We start from the raw sequence: 22363 nt of genomic DNA, 5'->3' as shown, positions 1-22363 counted from the left end.
TTGCATACATAAAGCTTTTAGATTACTTTATATAAATTTTTTGGGGAATAAAATGTGACAAAAAAGCAGCATTTTTTGACTTTTTAATTTTTTATGTTTACGCTGTTCACCGAGTGGGATCATTAACATTATATTTTGATAGTTCGGACATTTACATATGCAGCGATTTCAAATATGTTTATAAAAAAAAAAATGTTACGCTTTTTATTGGGGGAGGGGATTTTTCACATTTTTTTTTAACTTTTTATTTTTCATTTTTTCCCCCATAGGGGACTAGCAATAGAAATCAGTTCAGTGCTATGCATAGGGCATAGCACTGATCAGTATTATCGGCTATCTTCTGCTCTGGTCTGCTCGGTCTCAGGAGGAGACGGCCGCCATTACAGATGACCGGATCCCCGCGGCAGTGCTGTGGGCGATCCGATCATCTATTTTAACATGCGCATTGCCCTAGATGCCATGATCTGTATTGATCACGGCATCTGAGGGGTTAATGTCGGCCATTACTGGCGCGTCCCCGGCTGCTATCAGCCGTCTATGACGTGAACACCGCTCCGATGCTCATGGTCATACGCAGGATGTAAATGTACGTCCTGGTGCGCCAAGTACCTCTGAACCAGGACATACATTTTAGCTTCGTGGTCGTTAAGGGGAGAAAAAAAAGACTATATAAACAACATATGGGTTTAGCATTGGTGCTTTTCTGGCGTTTTCTTTTTCCATTTCTTCAATAGAAATCCTTGCGTCACATGATGAAAGAATCACATATCTTGTCATGATAAAAACGCAGGGGGAAAAAATGGTAAGACAAAAACCCATTTTTTTTTTTTTAAACACAAAAAGTGCATCCTGGGAGTGCATAATAACAGGGCAGATTTTTTGAGGGATTTTTCTATGTAAAAAAAAATGCCAGAAAAAAAACAAGTGGAAACTTAGCCTTATAGATACACGTGAATTGCAGATCAGTTGAACCAATCTTAGAATAATTGTGTAATTTGTTCTTGCAGAACACCTGGGGATCAGACCTGCATTTCAACTGCCTGACAATTGACAGCAAGGGTCCTACAACAGATGTGAGCCACCCTCCAAATAGAGATGGATCTTGTCTTACAAAGTGATTGCATGTTACAAGTATATTATCATACCAGTAGGCTACCTTGGCACAATAGACAATTACGTTTAAGTAACATAACTAGTGAGGTAGCACCCCTGTGACTACCGTGACACAACGCAGATGTGCGAGAATCAGATCAGGATGACAATGACATCTTGCAAATAATAACAATGAGAGGCGGCGGATTAGCCCATTGCATCTATGTGTTTGTGAATAGCTGTTCTGGCAGATGGCATGGGCAGTGAATATTTGTGAAGACCGAGGCCAGTACAGCCAGTCCCTGCTCCTGAGACTCTCTCAGCATGGTGGCATTTGAACTCCGTGGGCCGATCTGGATATTTTTTTTTCTGCTGTTGCAGCACTTTTGGAGCCAGCAGCTGAGCTTAGCAAATAAACATGAGTGTCCTGCACTTCGGACTTGTTAAGATTTAAGAGAAGGGGGGCAGACTCTTTACAAGAACTGAGGCCGCAGTCATGGGGGGAACGCAGACTCGAAGGCTCATTTATTTTTAAAAGTACAGAAGAAAAAAAAAAAAAATTCCAGAGCAATCTAATATTCAACCAGGGCCAGACACGAGATGGCAACCAAGGCCAGGAGGTATTCTTAAATTCTTCTTCGCCTAGCTCTTATGCACACAATGCATTATTTGTTTCAATCCGAGACATTTTGGATTCAACAAACCTGCTACAATATCACGGCATGGTCTGCAATGTAATATTTCACGGTGGTTCAGGATCCTGAATAAGACCCTGCTGGGGGTAAATTTGTCAAAGTTTACCATCAGGGGTGTATAATTAGAGATTTCAGGCCCCAATCTCACCAATTTAAACCCTCTCCAGGAGACCCAGGATTACAAAGTTACAAAGCCTGCATAGGTTAATTATCAAACCTCTTATCTCCTGTATGAAACCTGCAGGAAAAAGATGTAAGAAAATAAGTCAGCTATAGAAGAATGAGAAACGGCTCAAGTCAGATAAATCCTTAGGAAATTGTCTTTCTTATAATAAATATACAATGGGAAAAACACTACGACATAAACAATAGAAAAAAAGATGTCATTCGGAATGGTCGAAAAGTGTCAGATATGTATACTGTATAATTGTATAAAGGCATTGTATTTGATTGTTATGTAATAAGAAGATAATAGCCGGTGATGTAAAGATGCAAACAACAGTGATCTCGAATCCTTAAATGGGCACTGTCAGATACAAAAACTTTTGATATGTTGTAAAGCATGCAAAACCAATAGGTTTTGCAATTGCTTTAATTAGAAAATGTTTTATATTTCATACTGAAAAAGCCAGTCATACAACTGCCCCCCCTGCCTCCTTGGACACATACTATTCCCGCTGTGTCCATGCGTCATCACCTATGTCATGGACACACTTCCTTGATTGACAGCTGTGAGCACAGGGCTCACAGCTGGAGGAAAAATCCTCCCACTGTCAGCTTGTGCCCCGCTACTGTCAGTGAGGACAAGCTGGGAGTTGTAGTTTTGCTAATGCTGGGGGAGATGTGAGCAGACAGCATACTGAGGGAGGGGGCGGAGACCTGCACAGTGAGGCCACGCCCCCTCCCTTTGAGAGGAATTCAGACTAGTGAGCTAAATTAAAAGTGGAATAAAAAAATAAATAAAGGTGCTAGACACATAAACATTAGATGTACATGGTCACGATTAGGTACTGAGTGATATATAAAAAAATAATTTTTTGTTGGATCTGACGGGTACGCTTTAATGTATCTGGCTTACTAACCAAGGAGTATAGAAGGAACAAACAAATAAAATTGACCCATGGATGTGTCTTACTGTGTATCCCGGAGCACAAAGACATCTCCCTGTCATCCCATCACAGTCCGCTCCATTGTAACAGGCACACAGCTGTTGGCAGCCTTCTCCGTAAAAGCCAGGCCGGCAGGGTTCTTCACAGTACAGGCCGCTCCAACCTGCCCTGCAGGTGCACTCCCCAGACAGCGGGTGGCAGCTGCGAGAAAAGAGAGAGAGACTTGTCAGCATGGAGCTGTGGGGTGTGTGGGAGAACTAATTAAAACAATACATCCTGGTGTCAGCGGCCGGCAAGGCTGGGACCCTACTCCCTGCAATTCTTTCACCCGCAGTAACCCTGCAATTCATTCATCTGCTCCAACCCAGCTCCTTGGGGGGAAAAATCTATTATTTAAATGTATAGAGAAAGTGAAGGATTATTTAGCAAAACAGGAGCCGAGCCACAGAATGCAAACACCAAGAAAATTAAGGAAACCTGGAGGCTCCTAACTTTTCCTGCAGAGAGTCACAAATTCACCTAAAAGAAAAAACTAGGTACACAAACAAGTGACACTACTGGGGTGACATCTGACATTCCTGCTGGCAGAAATCTGAAAATAAATTCCCACTTTGTCAGCTAATTCAATTTTCCAATAGGCTTATATACGGGCATTTGCCAGTAGAATGATTCCTTAGGGAGTCTTTTAGAGTCATTAATGAATTATTTTATAACTGCGCTGTTTTACATGCAGTGGACTGAGGATGGCTTTGCTGATGCTGGAAGCTGATGACATGGCTGGCAGGTGATAATGCAAGATATGGGAAGGATTAATCTTTTTCCCCTTAAACTTGTGGTTTGTATTTTTAAAATACAACTTTTAAACGAAATGCATTAAAAAGGTCCAATCAAAAAATATAGTACCAAGGTATTAGAGATATATACACAAGGAATAGAAATAACTAACACACAGTGAATATAAGTGAGGTGGGTGAACTTAGTGGAAATTGTTAAAGAAGGGGGGCTGGACTGAAAATTTATGGTTAAAGGGGTACTACCGTGCTGACAACTTATCCCCTATCTAAAGGATAGGGGATAAGTTGCCTGACCGCTGGGGACCCCCGCGATCTCGCACGCATCACCATGCTCTCATCAGGCCCCGGAGCGAACATCCGCTCCGGGTCTGATGATGGGGCTGGTGATCGTGACGTCACAGCTCCGCCCCCGTGTGACATCATGCTCCGCCCCCTCAATGCAAGTCTATGGCAGGGGCGAGACAGCTGTACTCCAGCCCTGTGATTGGCAGTCATCAGACCCGGAGCGATGTTCGCTCCGGGGCCTGATGAGAGCGGGGTGCTGCGTGCAAGATCGCGGGGATCCCCAGCGGTGGGACCCCACGCGATCAGGCAACTTATCCCCTATCCTTTAGATAGGGGATAAGTTGTCAGCACGGTAGTACCCCTTTAAGGATAAGGGATAAAGGTGCCCACTCTACGAACTAGACCCCAGTTTATCACTGACCCTGTCTTTTGAGGGACCCATCTCCTTAACAGGATGGTTTCAACCAAGGTGACGTTCCCTTCTTTAATTTTCCCCAACTTCACCCACCTCACTTATATTCACTGTGTGTTAGTAATTTTCTATTTCATGCATACATATCTCTAATACCTTGGTACCATATTTTTTGATTGGACATTTTTAATGCATGTCTTTTAAAAGCTATATTTTACACTTAGCGTGTGCTGTTTATTTGTTGTTGTTGTTTTTTTTAAAGAAATTAGCTCAGCTTTTGTAATCCTGGATACCCCTTTCAGTAGTAGATTGCATATGGCTTTTGTCATTACATCTCCAGCCGTCCCCCCGTTTCCCTTAGATAATTAAGTTATACCAATAGTTTTTCTCCAGTTCATTTAGTAGAAATGTCTTATATCATATGGTTTCAGCAGTGATTTTGGTTAAAAGGATTTCCCAATAGCACAAAGATATCTGAATAAATGGGAGAATCCTGCACACAATAGATACCATCATACTGTACATACCCACGAGTGTTGGTCAGGTTACACGGACAGTTCTTGTTACACTTAAGTCCATACAGTCCCTCAGCACACACACGCTCCTCACAGAGGATGCCTTTAAAGCCTGGTTCACACAAACAGGCACCATTGATGTGGTAACACTTGGCTCCGTTCTGGCAGTCACATCTTTCAGCACACTGGTAGCCATAGGTACCAACCGGGCATTCCTCTTGACACCTATAGATAAAGGAAATGAGCAATCATTACATATATTCATCAACATCAACATTATGCCACACAGGGCAGAACAGTTGCTGATACAACCGTAACATGAGCTACAAAGTTCCATGCACAAGCCATTTTTCTGATAAATGGGACTTGTGCACTGAACTTTGCTGATCGTGAAACAATTGCTTAGGCAACTGTACCGTTCGGCATGGCCTACGTCTCCCCACATTGGAACTCAAGATCGCACGGGCCTGAAACTTGGGATTTGTGCTTTAAGGTGTTCCCAATTAGTATGGGTATTATAAACCCTACTATATTACACATAGTCTCAGAAATACTAAAACTGTTGTGTTCTTAGACTATGTAAACCTAGACTAGACAGCCTAAGAATGTGCTAGATTTATCACAATGTATTATACTGTTTGATGAAAAAATGATGAAAAAAAAAACAAAACTGTGGAAATCTAGCCACAATGGGGGGTATTTATCAAAGCTGTCTATGTCCCGCATCAATATAGACCAAACTACAGAGGGTTAGGCGGGTCTATTGTGCGCCTAATTTATCAGATGACCACTGAAAACAAAATACAAATGTTCTTTTGGGTGTGTGGTCCCCTCAAAACCCCAGAATAATGGACAAAAAGAGAGAGGGAAAAAGTTGTACAACAGGAGAAAGAAGCATTTTTGTTGAATAAAATATATTATTACTGTCTTTCTTTTATTTGCTTGAACTATTGATCTATGCAAAGTTTGATCAAATGGCAGTGGCTATTTAACCTCCGTTACTCAGCATTGTATTGTTTTCTCTTTTAGATATAACAGACCTTGTGTTCATAATGAGCTTGTGGATATAAAATGATGAGAAAATAGACTTGCAAAGATCCCTCTTTCCGCTCCACATTGTTCTCCTGATGATTCTATTAGCATACGTATCTCCGTTATACATGGACAGGTTAATTTTATGCCTGGCTTGGCTATGCTCCCTTCATTTGCTATATTTCTGTCAATACAACATTTCTATCCCAAATGTGGACACGAACCATTTAAATAGACGTAACTTAATACCTATTAATAACCGTGCGTCAAGATAGAAAAGGTGACGGTGATAATAATAAAACATGTGTGCATGTGTCTCCATACATAACGCCAATTACTTATAAGACGGTGTGAACATCTGAATCAATATTTAAACCAAGTGGAAGGAGTGCAAGTAATTTATGTATCCACATGAGTTCCTTCCTATCAAGAAGAGAAGCAATCATCAATCCTCTTGATACAAATAACCCTGTTTATTCCCATAAAGGAAAATAAACCTTTTAAAGTCTCGCCATCTTCCACCATAACATTTAATAGGAACAATTAAATGTAACCTTTTTTGGTTTCAGTGCTGTTGAAGTGTTTGCAGATTCTTAATTTAAGTCCCCTTGATAAATGGTTGAGAGACAATGGAACGACTTGTAAGGAACTGCTGAGTGGCTCAGAGATATGGATTTAGATTGTAGCTTAGATGTTGAAGAACTACTCATAAATAGATTTATATACATTTACATATATAGTGGCAAGGTAAGGGAATGTTCACACCTGTCAGATTTGTTACAGAAACTTATGCAACTGTCCCATTCCTCTTAAAGGCGTTATCAACCATAAGGTGATTTTAGTACATACCTGGCAGACAGTAATGGACATGCTTAGGAAGGATTGGTGCTTGTCTTGGGGCTAAATGGCTATGTTGTAAGATTACCATAACGCTGTGACTATCTTTTTGTGAACTGAGTATTTCCTGTTGGATTTTGTTCTCAAACTACACTTTCCATAGTTCCATGCTTGTAAGTTTGAGGTCACTTTCCTCCCTTCCCCACATCAGCCACCCCACCCATTGAAACACAAATGAGTTGCATTCCATTCAAAAGACCAGTGTTTTCTAACCAGGGTGCCTCCAGATGTTGCAAATTATCTCTCTCCCACTCAACAGTCGCTCCACCCTTTGAAGCAGGACAGGCTCCCTCTGATCACCTGACTAGAAAAGTCACATCTTGACGCACTGTAACCTGGGAAAACCCGAGACGTGAGTAATTTTGTATGCTTTTAAAATAAATATTGGGGTGAAAATCACAGAAGATCTGCGAGAGCACCGTCACACACAGGTACAGACACTATATTATGAACTACACTAACTTTACAGCCCCTGTAGCATAGTCAAATAAAAAAAATCCTGGAATACCCCTTTAGTGAAACTTGCAGAAATCCAAGTGCATGCTGCAAAAACATCCGCAGATGTACAGAACTGATTTTTAGTTGCTACAATGTCTGCAATAAATCTTCCACATGTGAATATACATACCTTAAAGGGGTACTTCGCCCCTAGATATCTTGTCCCCTGTTCAAAGGATAGGGGATAAGATAGGGGCCTGATTGCAGGGGGTCTTGCCGCTGTGACCCCCTCCTCCCTCCACGATTTCCGTCCCCGTAGCGCAGCATTCTGAACACGGAAGCTTGAGGCTTCCACGTTCGTGACATCACGGCACCCCACCACCATTCATGTCAATGGGAGGGGGCATGACAGCTAGTACACAGCCTTCATGTCCCCTTCCCTTGACGAACATGGAAACCCCAAGCTTTCATGTTCAGAACGCTGTGGTGTAAGGCTGGGTTTACACCACGTTTTGTTAAATACGGTTCCCGTATACGGCTGGGAGGAGGGGGGGGTTGGGCTTAATCGCGGCGCCCGCACTCAGCCGTATTCGGTAACCGTATTTAATGTATGTCTATGAGCCGACCGGCGTGAACCGCAGCCTCCGGTCGGCTTCGCTTTCGGCCGTATGCAGTTTCCCGACCGTAGGCAAAAACGCGGTCGACCACGGTTCACTCCGGTCGGCTCATAGACATACAATAAATACGGTTCCTGAATACGGCTGAGTGCGGGCGCCGCGATTAAGCCCTGCCCCCTCCTCCCAGCTGTATACGGGAACCGTATTTAACAAAACGTGGTGTGAACCCAGCCTAACCTAGTATGAGGTGACTCTCCACTGGCTAAGGGTTTGTCCCCACTGATTGAATACAATTATATGTAATGAACAGATTCCTCAGCAATTTACAATTTTGAGGGTACAGATAAAGACAGGTATCAGGTATAAGATGGATGTTCTCATGATGTAAATTTGTGTTTCCAGAAACAGAAGTTGATTTACCCAATTATCTCAAATACATGTGTCTATAAAAAACACACAAACCAGTCAAAACATTAGGAGGAGGTGATGTGAATAACACTATTATCTTGGGACAATGGCCCCTATCTAGGGGTGGAATATATGAGGTAAAAGTGAACAGTCATCTCTTGAACTTGGATGTGATGGAAGCAGGAAAATTACCAAGAATAAGAATCTGTGTAACTTGTCATTTATATGAATGGAAAACTCAAGAGAAAATATAGATAATTGGTTTTCTCAACCCAAAAAATGATAAAGATATCCCTTGGTGAGAGTAAATAATATATAGCATAAGCGAAAGATCACCAATAAGGCTTAGATATCAAATCTTAATTTAATTAGTTATTAAAATTGTTATCAAAAAGTGTTAACTAATAATGGGAAGGGGGTGAGGGTACAGGTGAGTGTAGGCTCTGAGTGTAGGCACTCACCTGTACCCTCACCCCCTTCCCATTATTAGTTAACATTTTTTGATAACAATTTTATTAACTAATTAAATTAAGATTTGATATCTAAGCCTTATTGGTGATCTTTCGCTTATGCTATTTATATGAATGGGACATAGAGTCCCCCAAATGACTGGTCTTGTAGGGTATTCCTGTAATGCAGTGGTTAGTACCTAGCAAAAGTGATGCAAGGAAGGGAAACCTGTGAACCGGTAATATGGTTATGGGCACCCAAGGCTTATTGATGTGCATTGGAATGATGAGCAACTTTATCACAAATTGGTAAAAAGTTAAAGATAGTGACATCTATACAAGATAGTAGCATCTATAGACAGGCAAGGGTTGTGATCACATACCTATTTATAGTATGGTGATTGGCCCCTTGTTCTGGAAATACAAGGCTATTTAGCCCATCTGATGTTTTAGCTATTTGTTAGATGGGTTGTGACGGCATTATACAGTGTGCAAAGTGCATGCACTGTACTTAAATCGTGTATTCAGCTCTGGCTAGCATGCAGGACATCCTGCTCACTGAGCGTTGGCTGAAGCTGAAAATGTTCACCATGGAGCAATGGAACGGAAAATGGCCTTGTGAGGTTCAGGGTAGATGTTATAACACAAGGGGCAGATGTTATTAACCCCTTATTGTCGTGATGCCAGGGCATGGTTTAGTCTAAACCACCCGAAAGTAATACCGCTGGTCCTGGGCTAGGCACGGAGCAATGAAGACACCAACACCAAGTTACGGACAAGCGGTAGCTTTACTGAGGGTAGACAGATGACACAGTCTATGCAGTCCAATATCCTAAGGAGGAGACCAGTGACACAGGGTGACCTTGCAGGCTTGATGAGACTTGCAGTAGTTAGACAGACTTTGGTGCAGGCCACGGTGACTAAACAGTAGACTTGACTTGACTGACTTGATGACTGACAATTAGATGCCTTTGGCTTACTTGCAATTGACAGGTGGCTGCAGACTTTCGGCTTGAGGCCTCCAATGCTCCAGACACATACACTTGATTGCACTTGATGGCTTGATTGCACTGGACCTCAGAAACTAAGAGAGAGTTTGCAGCCCCTCCCCAGGTTATATAGGGGGCTGTGCAAGGAGCCCGTAGGTCACTTGGGGGTCACTAGTGCCTGCTGGGTCACATGATATAACAATTAAAGAAACAGTACATCATTAATATCACAACTTATATACACAGGGGATAATACATAAAGTGGGCCCTGGTGAAATGGAGAGACTCTGCCTGACAGGGCAGGAGAAGTATCGGGAAACACCATCCCGTACTGGACCACCAAAAACTTCCCCACTTTAATGAAGTCGTCCTCGACGCCCAGTCCTGGAGGGCAGAGGACTGTAATGACCACAGGGGCCACAGACAGTTCAGCCAAAATACACATTTTCAGCTTCAGCCAACACTCAGTGAGCAGGATGTCCTGCATGCTAGCCAGAGCTGAATACACGATTTAAGTACAGCACATGCACTTTGCACACTGTATAATGCCGTCACAACCCATCTAACAAATAGCTAAAACATCAGATGGGCTAAATAGCCTTGTATTTCCAGAACAGGGGGCCAATCACCATACTATAAATAGGTATGTGATCACAACCCTTGCCTGTCTATAGATGCTACTATCTTGTATAGATGTCACTATCTTTAACTTTTTTACCAATTTGTGATAAAGTTGCTCATTATTCCAATGCACATCAATAAGCCTTGGGTGCCCATAACCATATTACCGGTTCACAGGTTTCCCTTCCTTGCATCACTTTTGCTAGGTACTAACCACTGCATTACAGGAATACCCTACAAGACCAGTCATTTGGGGGACTTTATGTCCCATTCATATAAATGACAAGTTACACAGATTCTTATTCTTGGTAATTTTCCTTAGTCATATCCTTCAGTAGTCATACAGTTAATAAGTCTTTTTATAGTTCAGAGCGTGTATGAACATTTTATAATACATGGACTCTTTGTCTTCATCTGCATCAGACCTGGATATGGATCCAGGTCTGATGCAGATGGAGACAAAGAGTCCATGTATTATAAAATGTTCATACACGCTGTGAACTATAAAAAGACTTATTAACTGTATGACTACTGAAGGATATGACTAAGACATTATACATAACATTAGATACTATTCTGATGGATTGGGCTGCCAGAGGCTTTTTACATAGTTACATAGTTAGTACGGTCGAAAAAAGACATATGTCCATCAAGTTCAACATATGTCCATCAAGTTTACCCAATGCCTTGGCTGCTGGGGTCCCTCGGTGGACACACTTCTCCCCAGAACTTTGTGCATATCACTATACATCTCTAGACACTTGTTACCTTATTTTTTTTTTACTGTATGTGCGCAGTGGGTTAACAGGAATACCTTCTGGCCAGTAAAGTATCCTGAGCACATGGACATAAGAAAATATTAGACATTAGACATGATACATCATAGACATGTGAGGACTGGTATTGTGACAAGTGTTACAGCCCTAGTGTTGGTGGAAACTTATGTGCATGACTGAATATGAAGTCAGTGGACTATGTGTAGCACAGGACTTTGTGTATTTGAATCTTTCTGTGACAAGTCAATCTTTGTATCTGGCTGGAACTTGGCCTTGAGTGGACCGTTGGGACCTACGCAGTGCCACCTCTTGGGATTCAGGAACGCCTACTTCTTCGGGAGCTCTTGACTTGATTGGAATGGCAACATGCTCTCCCTCACTGAATGCTGGAGTAGGTAGCGGTTTTGGACGGGCAGGACTTGGACTTGCAGGCATAGACATTGGTGAGAAAGGTGGTCTGGAGACTGACGTATACCCCAGCACCAACGGTGACAGGACGGGGGCTGGTGTGGAGACTAAGGTTGGTTGCACCGGTCCCGGTGTTGGCGCGATACAGAAGATTGCAGGTTGGCTGGGAGAGAACATTGGAACATCCATGGATGGATGGATCCCTTCTCCTAGCACATACTCCCTCGTAGGTCTGACTACTGGTGGTGAAGGTACTGGGAGCACAGGTAGGTCTTCTTTGTGACATAGCTTGATTCTGTTATGATGGACAACTTGCAGCTCATACCCAAGTTTTTGTACCTCGTACACGTCAGAGTCTGGATAGGGTACGGCTGTCACTGTATATGGTTCTGTCTCCCAGATTTAGGTCCAGTTTAAGAGTTCTCTGGAACTTCCGCAGCTAGACTTTGGCAGAGGCATGACGGTTATAATCTTGCTCTTGTCTTCGTTGAGCGAACCTCGCCCATCTTTGTGCCAACAATCTCTTTTGCTCCTTGGATCCTTCTTTGGTGGTCAGAGACCCACTCCATGGAGGCTTGCGGGGAGTTATTAAATGGGGCCTGAGGCCCAAATGTTCAGTCCTTCGGCAGCTGCCCATGCCGCCTCATTATCAGGTAGTAAGGGGTGTACCCTGTAGAACAATGGACCGTGTTGTTGTAAATCTCCAACAATTCGGGCAACAATCGGGGCCACTCTTCCTGCTTGGATACAGAAGCTACTCGCAACATGTGGATGAAGACTTGATTGATGCGTTCCCTTGAGGGTGGTAAGCTGTAGTCTGAAGTTTCTTACAGGCGTGGAACTGACACAGCTCCTGGAAGAGTTAGGACTTGAAGGCCGTTCCTTGGTCCGTTAGTACAGACTCCGGACACCCATGTGTTTGTACCCAATTGGAGTAGAACATCTGGGCCGCTGTTTTGGCTGTGAGGTCTTTAACAGGTACTACGACAACCCATTTGGAGTAGTGATCCACCATGGTGAGAGCATAAGTGTACCCGGATAGGGTAGGAGACAACTTGACATGGTCTAGCGCCACCAACTGATTAGGCCTTTCACTCTGGATGAAATGGAGGGTGCTCTTGTGTCCTTGCGCACATTCTTGGTGACGTTGGAGACTGCACACTCACTGCACCATTTCTCAATATGTCGCTCTGCATCAAGTAAAATCTTCACCTGACAGTAGCCTCAGTCTTGTGGACTCAAAAGTGTCCCGACTGATCATGATATGCGTTGAGGACCATCGCCGCGTCTCTTCATGGAACCAGAATCTGATGAAGTCGATCACCAGTACAACAGTCCCTTGTGCACGAACAGCCGCTTCCTCTGTCGCCACAGACGTTTCAACTAGTAGTTACACTGGGCCCAGCGTAGACAGGTTGGTACCTTCATCAGAAGGTAGTCCAAAAGAACCTCCATGACTCGACTTTCATCTTGTAGAGTCTTCCAGGTTTATAGGTCTTCTTGGACCTGGGTTCACCGTCCCCAAGGGCAGTCACAACATTCTGATTCACAAACTTATGGTAAAATGGGGACATCTTCATGTCTTCCCACTCGTCTTTGACAGGTGGTTCTTCCCTGGGGGTCATCCGAGACAGTACATCGGCATTGACATTTGACTTACAGCTCCTGGACTTGATGGTGAAACTGTAGTTGGCCAATCTTGAGGCCCAATGCTGCTCAATGTCACCCAACTTGGCAGTATTGAGATGGGCCAAGGGGTTGTTATCTGTGTAAACAGTGATTGGAGTGGCAGCCAAGTAGTCCTTAAACTTTTCAGTCACGGCCCATACAAGGGTGAAAAGTTCCAGCTTGAAAGAGCTGTAGTTTGCATAGTTTTTTCTGCTCCTCACAGGCTACAACTGGCATAGGCTGTCACTCGCTCTTGCCCTTCTTGAACTTGGGACAGGACAGCACCCAGATCTTCAAAGCTGGCATCAGTATACAGCCGGAACGACTAACTTTAGTCTGGATACCCAAGGATGGGTGGTTCTGTCTGCAGATGTTTTAGAGCTCGGAACGCTGTCTCTTGCTCTTCGGCCCATTCAACAGGTAATCTTACACTGTAATTCTCCTTTGCTGTACCCCGCAGGAGAGCTGTGAAGGGTTCTGCAATCTGTGCGAAGTGGGGAATGAAGTGGCGGTAGTAGCTGGCAAATCCCAGGAAGCTCCTGACATCTTTAATCCGTGCGCGGGGTAGGCCAGTTCTTAACAACTTCCACTTTTCCAGGATTAGGCTGGACTTCTTCTGCGCTGACAACATGACCCAGGTAGCGTACCTGTGGCTTAAGCAGATGACACTTTTACGGCTTGATCTTCAGCCCATGCTTGATCAGGACTTGGAAGACGTCTGACAGATGACTGAGGTGTTACTGGTAGGACTTAGAATACACGATGACATCGTCCAGGTACAATAGGAAAATTTTAAAGTCCAGTTGGCCCAGGCACCGCTCCATCAGATGCTGGAATGTAGCAGGGGCATTACATAGCCCAAACGGCATATTCTTAAACTCGAACAGTCCCATGGGTGTCACAAAGGCGGTCTTCCCTTGGTCCCCGAGGGCCTATTGCGGGAAACAGGGACAGGTTTTCTATGTGGGGGCTGTTCACGGTCAGGTGGAGCGGCCCGGGTGACAAGCTACTTCACCGCCTTAGTTAACTGTTCAAGGTCCTGCTTAACAGTTTGTAGGTCAGAGGCTGTGGTGACTGGCAAAGCAGACAATACTGGGGTGTGGGCCAGTGATGGTGGTGGTATGGGCCTAACTACCACCCCTAGTGGCTCTTGGACAGGAGTACAAACTTCCTTTAACTCAGTCCTGGACTCAATCACTTGAACAGCCAGTCTCTTAAAAGCGGGAAAGGACAAGTTAGGGTTTTGGACTGCTAACATTCTCAACTGGGCTTTGTCCCACTTATTATGAGCCTCATCGATAAATCTGTATATAAACACCTTGTTGCCCTTCTCGGGAGTTATACCATCTAGTTTTTGGACAGTCTCTAGGGCATTCTGTAGGGCTACGGCATAAGCTCTTACCTTCTCACCCGGCTTCTGTCACCTTTCATACAGCCAGAGACGTACATCTGACAGAGAATGTGACCTAAATACCTGGTACAGGCCTTCAAAGATCTGCTCTACAGTTGCCTTCTCAGAGGCTGACCAGGTGCGGACTTCCTCTAGTGCTGACCCCTGTAGTTGTCCTGTGAGCAATGGCACCTGTTGACTAGGAGGGAAAGAGTTAAAGACAAACAGACTCTGGATCCTTTCCTTGAAATCCCTCAGAGTGAAGGGGTCTTCATTGTAGGCAGTTATACAGTTACATAGGGAGGACAGGGTTCCCCATGAATACCGGTGCTGAAGCTGGAACACCCAGGTTGTTGATGTGGACTGCAGGCAGGACTGGCAGCATTCCGGCCACTGGGGCAACAAATGATCCTGCTGCTGGAGATGAAGGGGCACCATCACCTGGTTGATCCGGAGAGCTGGGTGCTGACATCTTGTAGACTTTTTTTAAGTGCGCCGTCACTTTAATAAGAATTGGGTGCGCTGTCCCTTTAATAAGAATGGAGTGAGCTGTCACTTTAAGATGAATTGATTGTGCTGTAGCTTTAAGAAGAAATGAGTGTGCTGTCACTTTAAGATGAATTGAGTGCGCTGTCGCTTTAAGAAGCTGGTTGAGGTGCTGCAGCGGCTTAGTCTTTGCTGGCGGAAGCACTCTGGGGGGCACTCCCCCTCTATTTTGCAGGTACCCGGTAATACTGTTGGGCACTAGGGGGTTAACGTGGCTAATTACCGGCACCAGAGACTGGATACTGATGCCCGCAGGTACTTTCAGAGCCTGCGCTGCAGTGGGTTCCGGGTAATAGACAGCAGAGCCGGACGCAGCCGCCGGATCCTCCAATAAGGCAGCACCCAGGGAACTTCCTGTTTCGGTCCTGCAGGTAAAGTCTTCCCCTGTGCAACACAGGGCGGACCTTTGGTTCCTCCTTGCAAAACTGAAAAGGCGTCACCGCTGGGGACTGACGGGGCGGAGTTGTGACCGCTTGCACACACGGGAAACACCGGACCAATTTAACCCTTTCAGGTACCGACACTTTACACTCCACAGCAGCAAACAAAAGTCTTTCCTTCACCTCCCTCTCTATTTCACAAGCGCCACGAGTAAAACACTTTTTTGTGAATAATGGTTTAGCATCAATCTACAAAAAAATTTAATATGCATAATGCAAAAACTAAACTTTTGAGTCATGGTCGCATGTAGACAGACATTTTGTACGCCAAACCAATATTTCAAGGCAGCTTATTACCGGCACAGTTTTTTTTTTATATTATGACATTTCTATGGTGTCTCTATGAGCTGAAAAATTGGCAGCATCTGTGCCCCCCAAATAGCCCAATGAAGTGTTAGTGTCAAGTGTCCTCCCCTCTCTGACAACTAAAATCAGTTCTGTCTATAAAGCTGTGGCTACAGAGGGTTCCAAAAGGAAGATAGCCATATGTGATCAACCAGTTACCAACCCCCTGGTTGTTTGCTGTATACAATTGTCCTGCAGTACAGTTCTTTCTGCCATTGGTAATATACTATAATGAAAAGGGGCCAATTCCAGTGACAGGTTTCCTATAACTATAATTTACAGACTGTCAATTTCCTAAGAGTCAATAACATGACTGACATGAAGTTCATTGTCTGGAAACCAGGGAGATGAATGAGGGAGGTACAGCCCCTGTACTCTTCTTAATGAACAAATACAAGTACGCCTCTGCGTATAGTCAGGCAATGGCTTCGGCATTTCTAGCGTATGAAAGGTTATTAGAATATTAGTTGGTGATAAAATTCTTTCCATCCGACGTGACTAAATTCTTTCCATATTCTACTAACCACAGGAAGAATATCTCCCGAGTGAGAAAGACCACATGAACACAAGCCTTTTTTTTATTATTTAAAGCGATTTTATATAAACTCATGTACACCTAGCTCCGGGGTCCTGTGCTGTTCTCTATAAACAGAACTTTCTGTGAATTTCTGCTATTGATGAGATCTTTGTGTGTATGGGATCAGATGCTGAGACTGCTCGCCTCCTGTGTGCACCGTGCCTAGCACGCCAGCCTGGCTCATTCTGTCTGTACAGGGAGTGTGACCAGCAAAGCCTACACCTGCTGAGATCTGGCACAGATACACAGAAATGGCTGCATCTGACACTGCTGGGGAAAATAAGCTTGATTTACAGAAACAAGCTAATATATATATATATATATATATATATATATATATATATATATATATATATATATACTGTTTGTGAATAGTCTAAAATTGTGAGAAATCCATCTACTATCCAGAAATTCACAATTTTTAGGGTCTTCTTGTTATGGGTAAATTATAGCACATCTTATTTGTCTCTCCAGGTGTATTATTAACAAAGTGAACTGCTCTCTCCAGCCACCCTTCCACGCAGAGACCTCTCCAGAGGCCGGGGGAGCGTATCCTTGCATGGGCAGGGGTCCAAAACACGCAAGCTGAATTCTAATCACTTGTTATCCAGAGCAAGGACAAGTCTCGCTTAACACTTTCTGCTCCGCTGCCTGCTCCACCGGTGACATTAATAAAGGATTAGTACACCCTAGGGGGAAACAAAAAAATCAATAACTTGTGAAATATAGTGTAAAATGTCCAGAATTACACTATTTGGAAGGTTTCAAGGAGGGAATAAAACTGATCTAATCTATGACAGGAAGCAGAAAAATACTTGTGGAAATTTTCATAAATTCTTGAACCAAAAAAATAAAATAAAATGTTCATTTGGTGCTAGCTGGACTGAACGATCATGCTGGATCTTGTCAAAAAAGCCTAAGTTGGATCATACAGTCTATAAAGTTTCCCAGAAAAGCAGGTGGCCGTAGAAAGGTCAATGTCTGGCCAATGCAAACCAATGTAAAAAATGCAAAGTGCTTGTAAAAACGAAGGCCCTAGAGCCAGCTCTACTATGCGTGTCCCGTTCCAATGGTTAAATCTTGATTGACGCGTCTCTTCTTCTGTGTACGCATGGCTGCCAGGATCCAAATGGTTAAGGATTTATCAGCCACCAGGATACGGCGACTGGAAATTAAATATTGACGACTCATGTCCTTTACATAATTAGCCCCCCCCCCATCAGCCCCTCACAAACAGGCAATTCCGCTAACTTGTTTAGTTAGAGATCAAACAGCTCAGGCTGCTAATGAATTTTATACAAACACCCTATTAATGAACACAAGGGATAATCACAGGGGGCTGGAGATGCGCTCGCTCCGTACTTGGCTCATGTGTGCGTAACTGGCTCTGCCTCGCATCTCGCCCAGCCATAAAATCCTGTACTGCCATGTTGAAAACAGAAACAGGGGGCCTCGCCTTGGCCAAGGAGGATTGGGCACCTGAGACAATCATGGGTCTTTCTTGTGCATGAACAGTCCGGTGAAACAAACCATAATAATGGTCTCCAACTGGTTTGTCTGGGGAGTGTATGTGAAACGTAAAAAATTGTAATTTCAGAGATTAGGAAATAACGCCGTGTGGGACTAAAGCTTATTATCCATTCTAAATGGATTGTGTATCATCTCTCTGTGCCTATAGGGGTGTGCGGGTATCACTATGAACAAGGGACATTACTAATACGGGATTAGAATGGTGGTCCAACACAATAATAATTTTATAATAAGAATTTAAAACAAACAAATTCCCAGTACAATCAGAAGTATAGAAATCCATGGTACAATGGAACAACTATGGAAATATACAGAGTAACCATATGGTGAAAGTGCTAATAAAATATTATAGTGGAGTGTGGATATAACATTGGATGTGACATTGTCAGATGCCCATAATAGCTCATAGCCTGACATGGCAGATGCAGTTTCTGTATGTTCACATCTAACCTTTGTCATACATTTCAATTGGATTCACCTACATCAGTGGTCTCCAAAATGTTGACATCCAGTTTTTGCAAAACTACAACTCCCACAGTTTTTTCATGTGGATTCCATGTTGAAATTTGTATGAAAACCACATGAAATTTGTTTTGTTATAATCATCAACTGAAATTGGCACCTTGAATAGATTTTCCAAAAGAAATGATCAAGCAAATGGAAACTCCAGTAAAACTTATTGACCATCTTTAAAAACATGAATATGCATAGACACAAGAACTACAACACAACGCGTTTCGGTCAATGCATGACTTGAATCATGGACTTGATTAAAGAAGAACTCCAGCCAAAACTAACTTATCCTCTATCCAAAGGATAGGGGATAAGTAGCTGATCGTGGGGGCTCCTACCGCTAGGACCCGCCCATGATCTCTGAAACAGTACCCTGGAACTGCACATGCTCTATTTATTTCTATGGCAGTGCCGAAAATTTGCATATTCGCGTATTCAAGGAAGAAAACAGTGAGGGGGTGGGCAACTTTACTATTGGTTGCTAGGGATGTTATTGATAACCTCTGACAAGTGTATTTGCATAATTCTAATTGGCCCACAAGTGAAAAGAAGGAATATGCGAATATTCACATATGCGAATATGCGCAAATACGAATATTCACATATGCCAATATGCGCATATGCGAATATTCACATATGAAAATATTCACATATGCAAATATTCACATGTGCGCATATGTGGAAAAAAAGCGAACATTCGCAATTCCGAATATATAGCGAATATATTTGCAATATTCGTGAATTTGCGATAAAAATTGGAAATGCAAATATTTGCACCCAACACTAATCACCATACACTTGCCCTGCACCATGTAATACATCTGGTGCAGGTACACAGTTTCCACCACATGAATTAATGGGTAAAAAGACATTCACCTACACCACTCTTGATGAATTCCCCCCTATGTGTCTATGTGTTTGCTATATTATGGAATAGGCACCTAAGTTAACTTGCCAATTTTTTTTAGCATAGATTTGAAATCTACTTCATGGATGTCGCTTCTTTGATGTAGAATCTGTGTAGAGTGGGTAGCTTGGACGTGATTTAAAGGGGTTGTGCGCTGCCCTGCCTTTCGGAGCTCCGCACGCAGCGTCCGGAAGTTCATTACTCCAAACGCTGTGTGCGGGCTTCCGTGTTCGCGGCCGCCGGGCGTGACGTCATGCCCGGCCCCCTCGTGACGTCACGCCCGCCCCCTCAACGAAAGTCTATGGGAAGGGGGCACGACCGCTGTCACGCCCCCTTCCCATAGACTTTGGTAGAGGGGGCGGGCCTGATGTCACGAGGGGGCCGCGAACACGGAAGCCCGCACACAGCGTTCGGAGTAATGAACTTCCGGACACTGCGTGCGGAGCTCCGAAAGGCAGGGCAGTGAACAACCCCTTTAACTCCACTGAATGGGGCTAAATCAGCAGCATTAAAAGTGAAAACCCATGTCAGAGATCAGAGAGTGTGCCTTAGGTTTCTGCAACGCATTCCATTATTATGCTGTTCAGAAGAACAAAGAGAGATGGATCCAGCTCGGTGCAGATAAAATGATTTTAATCCATAGGACAAGGAGGATACAACTTGTATCCTCCATGTCCTATGGATTAAAATCATTTTATCTGCACCGAGCTGGATCCATCTCTCTTTGTTCTTCTGATTGGCTGGTGCCGTCCAGCACCTGGATCCGTGCTCTGCTGTCCGAGTGAGCTGGTCTTCATTTTACTTGCATTATTATGCTGTCTACCTAATGTGAGGAAACTATGCTTTCTACCTAATGTGGGGGAACTATGCTGTCTGCCTAATGTGAGGAAACTATGCTGTCTGCCTAATGTGAGGAAACTATGCTGTCTACCTAATGTGGGGGAACTATGCTGTCTACCTAATGTGGGGGTACTATGCTGTCTACCTAATGTGGGGGTACTATGCTGTCTACCTAATGTGGGGAAACTGTGCTGTCTACCTAATGTGGGGGAACTATGCTGTCTACCTAATGTGGGGTACTATGCTGTCTACCTAATGTGGGGAAACTGTGTTGTCTACCTAATGTGGGGGAACTATGCTGTCTACCTAATGTGAGGGTCCAATCAAAATTAAATAAAGCCCTGGCTTGGGTTACTAAATAATTGACTAAAGTAAAACTATTATTGTTGGTCTTGTCAGTTATGGATGGGACCACCTATACCCATATTTCCACAGGGCTTTAGATATCTTTCATACTCACTTACTTGAGATTGTGAGATTGTAATGCATATTAGGATTTGTTCACATGACAGATTTTTCCATTGTAAAAATCCATAATGGAATGCGTTGCAGAAACCTAAGGCACACTCTCTGATCTCTGCCATGGATTTTCACTTTTAATGCCGCTGGTTTAGCCCCATTCAGTGGAGTTAAAGGGGTTGTGCGCTGCCCTGCCTTTCGGAGCTCCGCACGCAGCGTCCGGAAGTTCATTACCCCGAACGCTGTGTGCAGGCTTCCGTGTTCGCGGGCGTGACGTCACGCTCGGCCCCTGAATGGGGCTAAACCAGCAGCATTAAAAGTGAAAATTCATGTCATGTGAAAAATCTGTCATGTGAACAAATCCTAATATGCATTACAATCTCACGATCTCAAGTAAGTGAGTATGAAAGATATCTAAAGCCCTGTGGAAATATGGGTATAGGTGGTCCCATCCATAACTGACAAGGCCAACAATAATAGTTTTACTTTAGTCAATTATTTAGTAACCCAAGCCAGGGCTGTATTTAATTTTGATTGGACCCTCACATTAGGTAGACAGCATAGTTCCCCCACATTAGGTAGACAGCACAGTTTCCCCACATTAGGTAGACAGCATAGTTCCCCCACATTAGGTAGACAGCACAGTTTCCCGACATTAGGTAGACAGCATAGTACCCCCACATTAGGTAGACAGCATAGTTCCCCCACATTAGGTAGACAGCATAGTTTCCTCACATTAGGTAGAGACAGCATAGTTCCCCCACATTAGGTAGACAGCATAGTTTCCTCACATTAGGTAGATAGCAAAGTTCCCCCACATTAGGTAGACAGCATAGTTTCCTCACATTAGGTAGACAGCATAGTTCCACCACATTAGGTAGACAGCATAGTTTCCTCACATTAGGTAGACAGCATAGTTCCCCCACATTAGGTAGACAGCATAGTTTCCCCACATAAGGTTAGACAGCACACTACCTCCCCCCTACCCACCTGACCGATCAACACACACTACAGATAGATAAACTTACAGACACACTCACCTGGCCGTCCGTGGTTTCTACTTTCCTGCGGCGGCTGCGACTGACGTGTGATGTCGCTGACGTTCTCCTGCGCGAGTATGTGGAGGAACGTCACTTGCGCAGCATCCCCCGTCAGTCCCGGCTGCAGGCTCACTGTTTTAAAGGGTGCGGCGCCACTTTAGAACAGTGAGCCATAGAGCAGCAGCAGGGCTGGCCCCAGTGGCATTGCTAGTGTTGTTGTCACCTGGTGCAGTAGAAAATGGTGTCACCCCATACCTACCCAACCCCCCCCCCCAAGTAAGTTTTTAGCCTGTTGTGACAGACACCACTGGTGTAGGGCATTGTGAAAAATTCCTGTATAATAGTCAAATATACCAAATGCCACAGAATGGGAAAGCGCTAAAGAAGTTTTTACCATTTACAACTATATCTCCCAGAATGACTTAAAGGGGTACTCCACTCGAAAACATATTATTTTAAATTAACTGATGTCAGAATAAACATATTTGTAAATTACTTCTATTTAAAAATATTAATCCTTCCAGTACTTATCAGCTGCTGTATGCTCCACAGGAAGTTCTTTTCTTTTTGA

General features: G+C 43.8%; 1 protein-coding gene across 13 annotated transcripts in view; it reads right to left on the bottom strand.

Annotated features, from left to right (window-relative positions):
* Nucleotides 1-22363, bottom strand: part of MEGF11 (multiple EGF like domains 11) — a 581277-nt gene that overhangs the window by 166106 nt on the left and 392808 nt on the right. For all 13 annotated transcript variants that reach the window (XM_056571698.1, XM_056571686.1, XM_056571690.1 and 10 more), the window contains 2 exons: nt 4915-5127; nt 2923-3097 (listed from right to left, as the gene is read on the bottom strand). In XM_056571698.1, the coding sequence (XP_056427673.1) occupies nt 2923-3097; nt 4915-5127 (388 nt within the window). The remainder of the gene's footprint in view (nt 1-2922; nt 3098-4914; nt 5128-22363) is intronic.

The sequence above is a fragment of the Hyla sarda genome, chromosome 4 (assembly GCF_029499605.1).
Source record: "Hyla sarda isolate aHylSar1 chromosome 4, aHylSar1.hap1, whole genome shotgun sequence".
Classification (NCBI taxonomy): Eukaryota; Metazoa; Chordata; class Amphibia; order Anura; family Hylidae; genus Hyla; species Hyla sarda.
The sequence above is the reverse complement of the archived record's forward strand: the minus strand, read 5'-3'. Positions and strand labels throughout refer to the sequence as shown.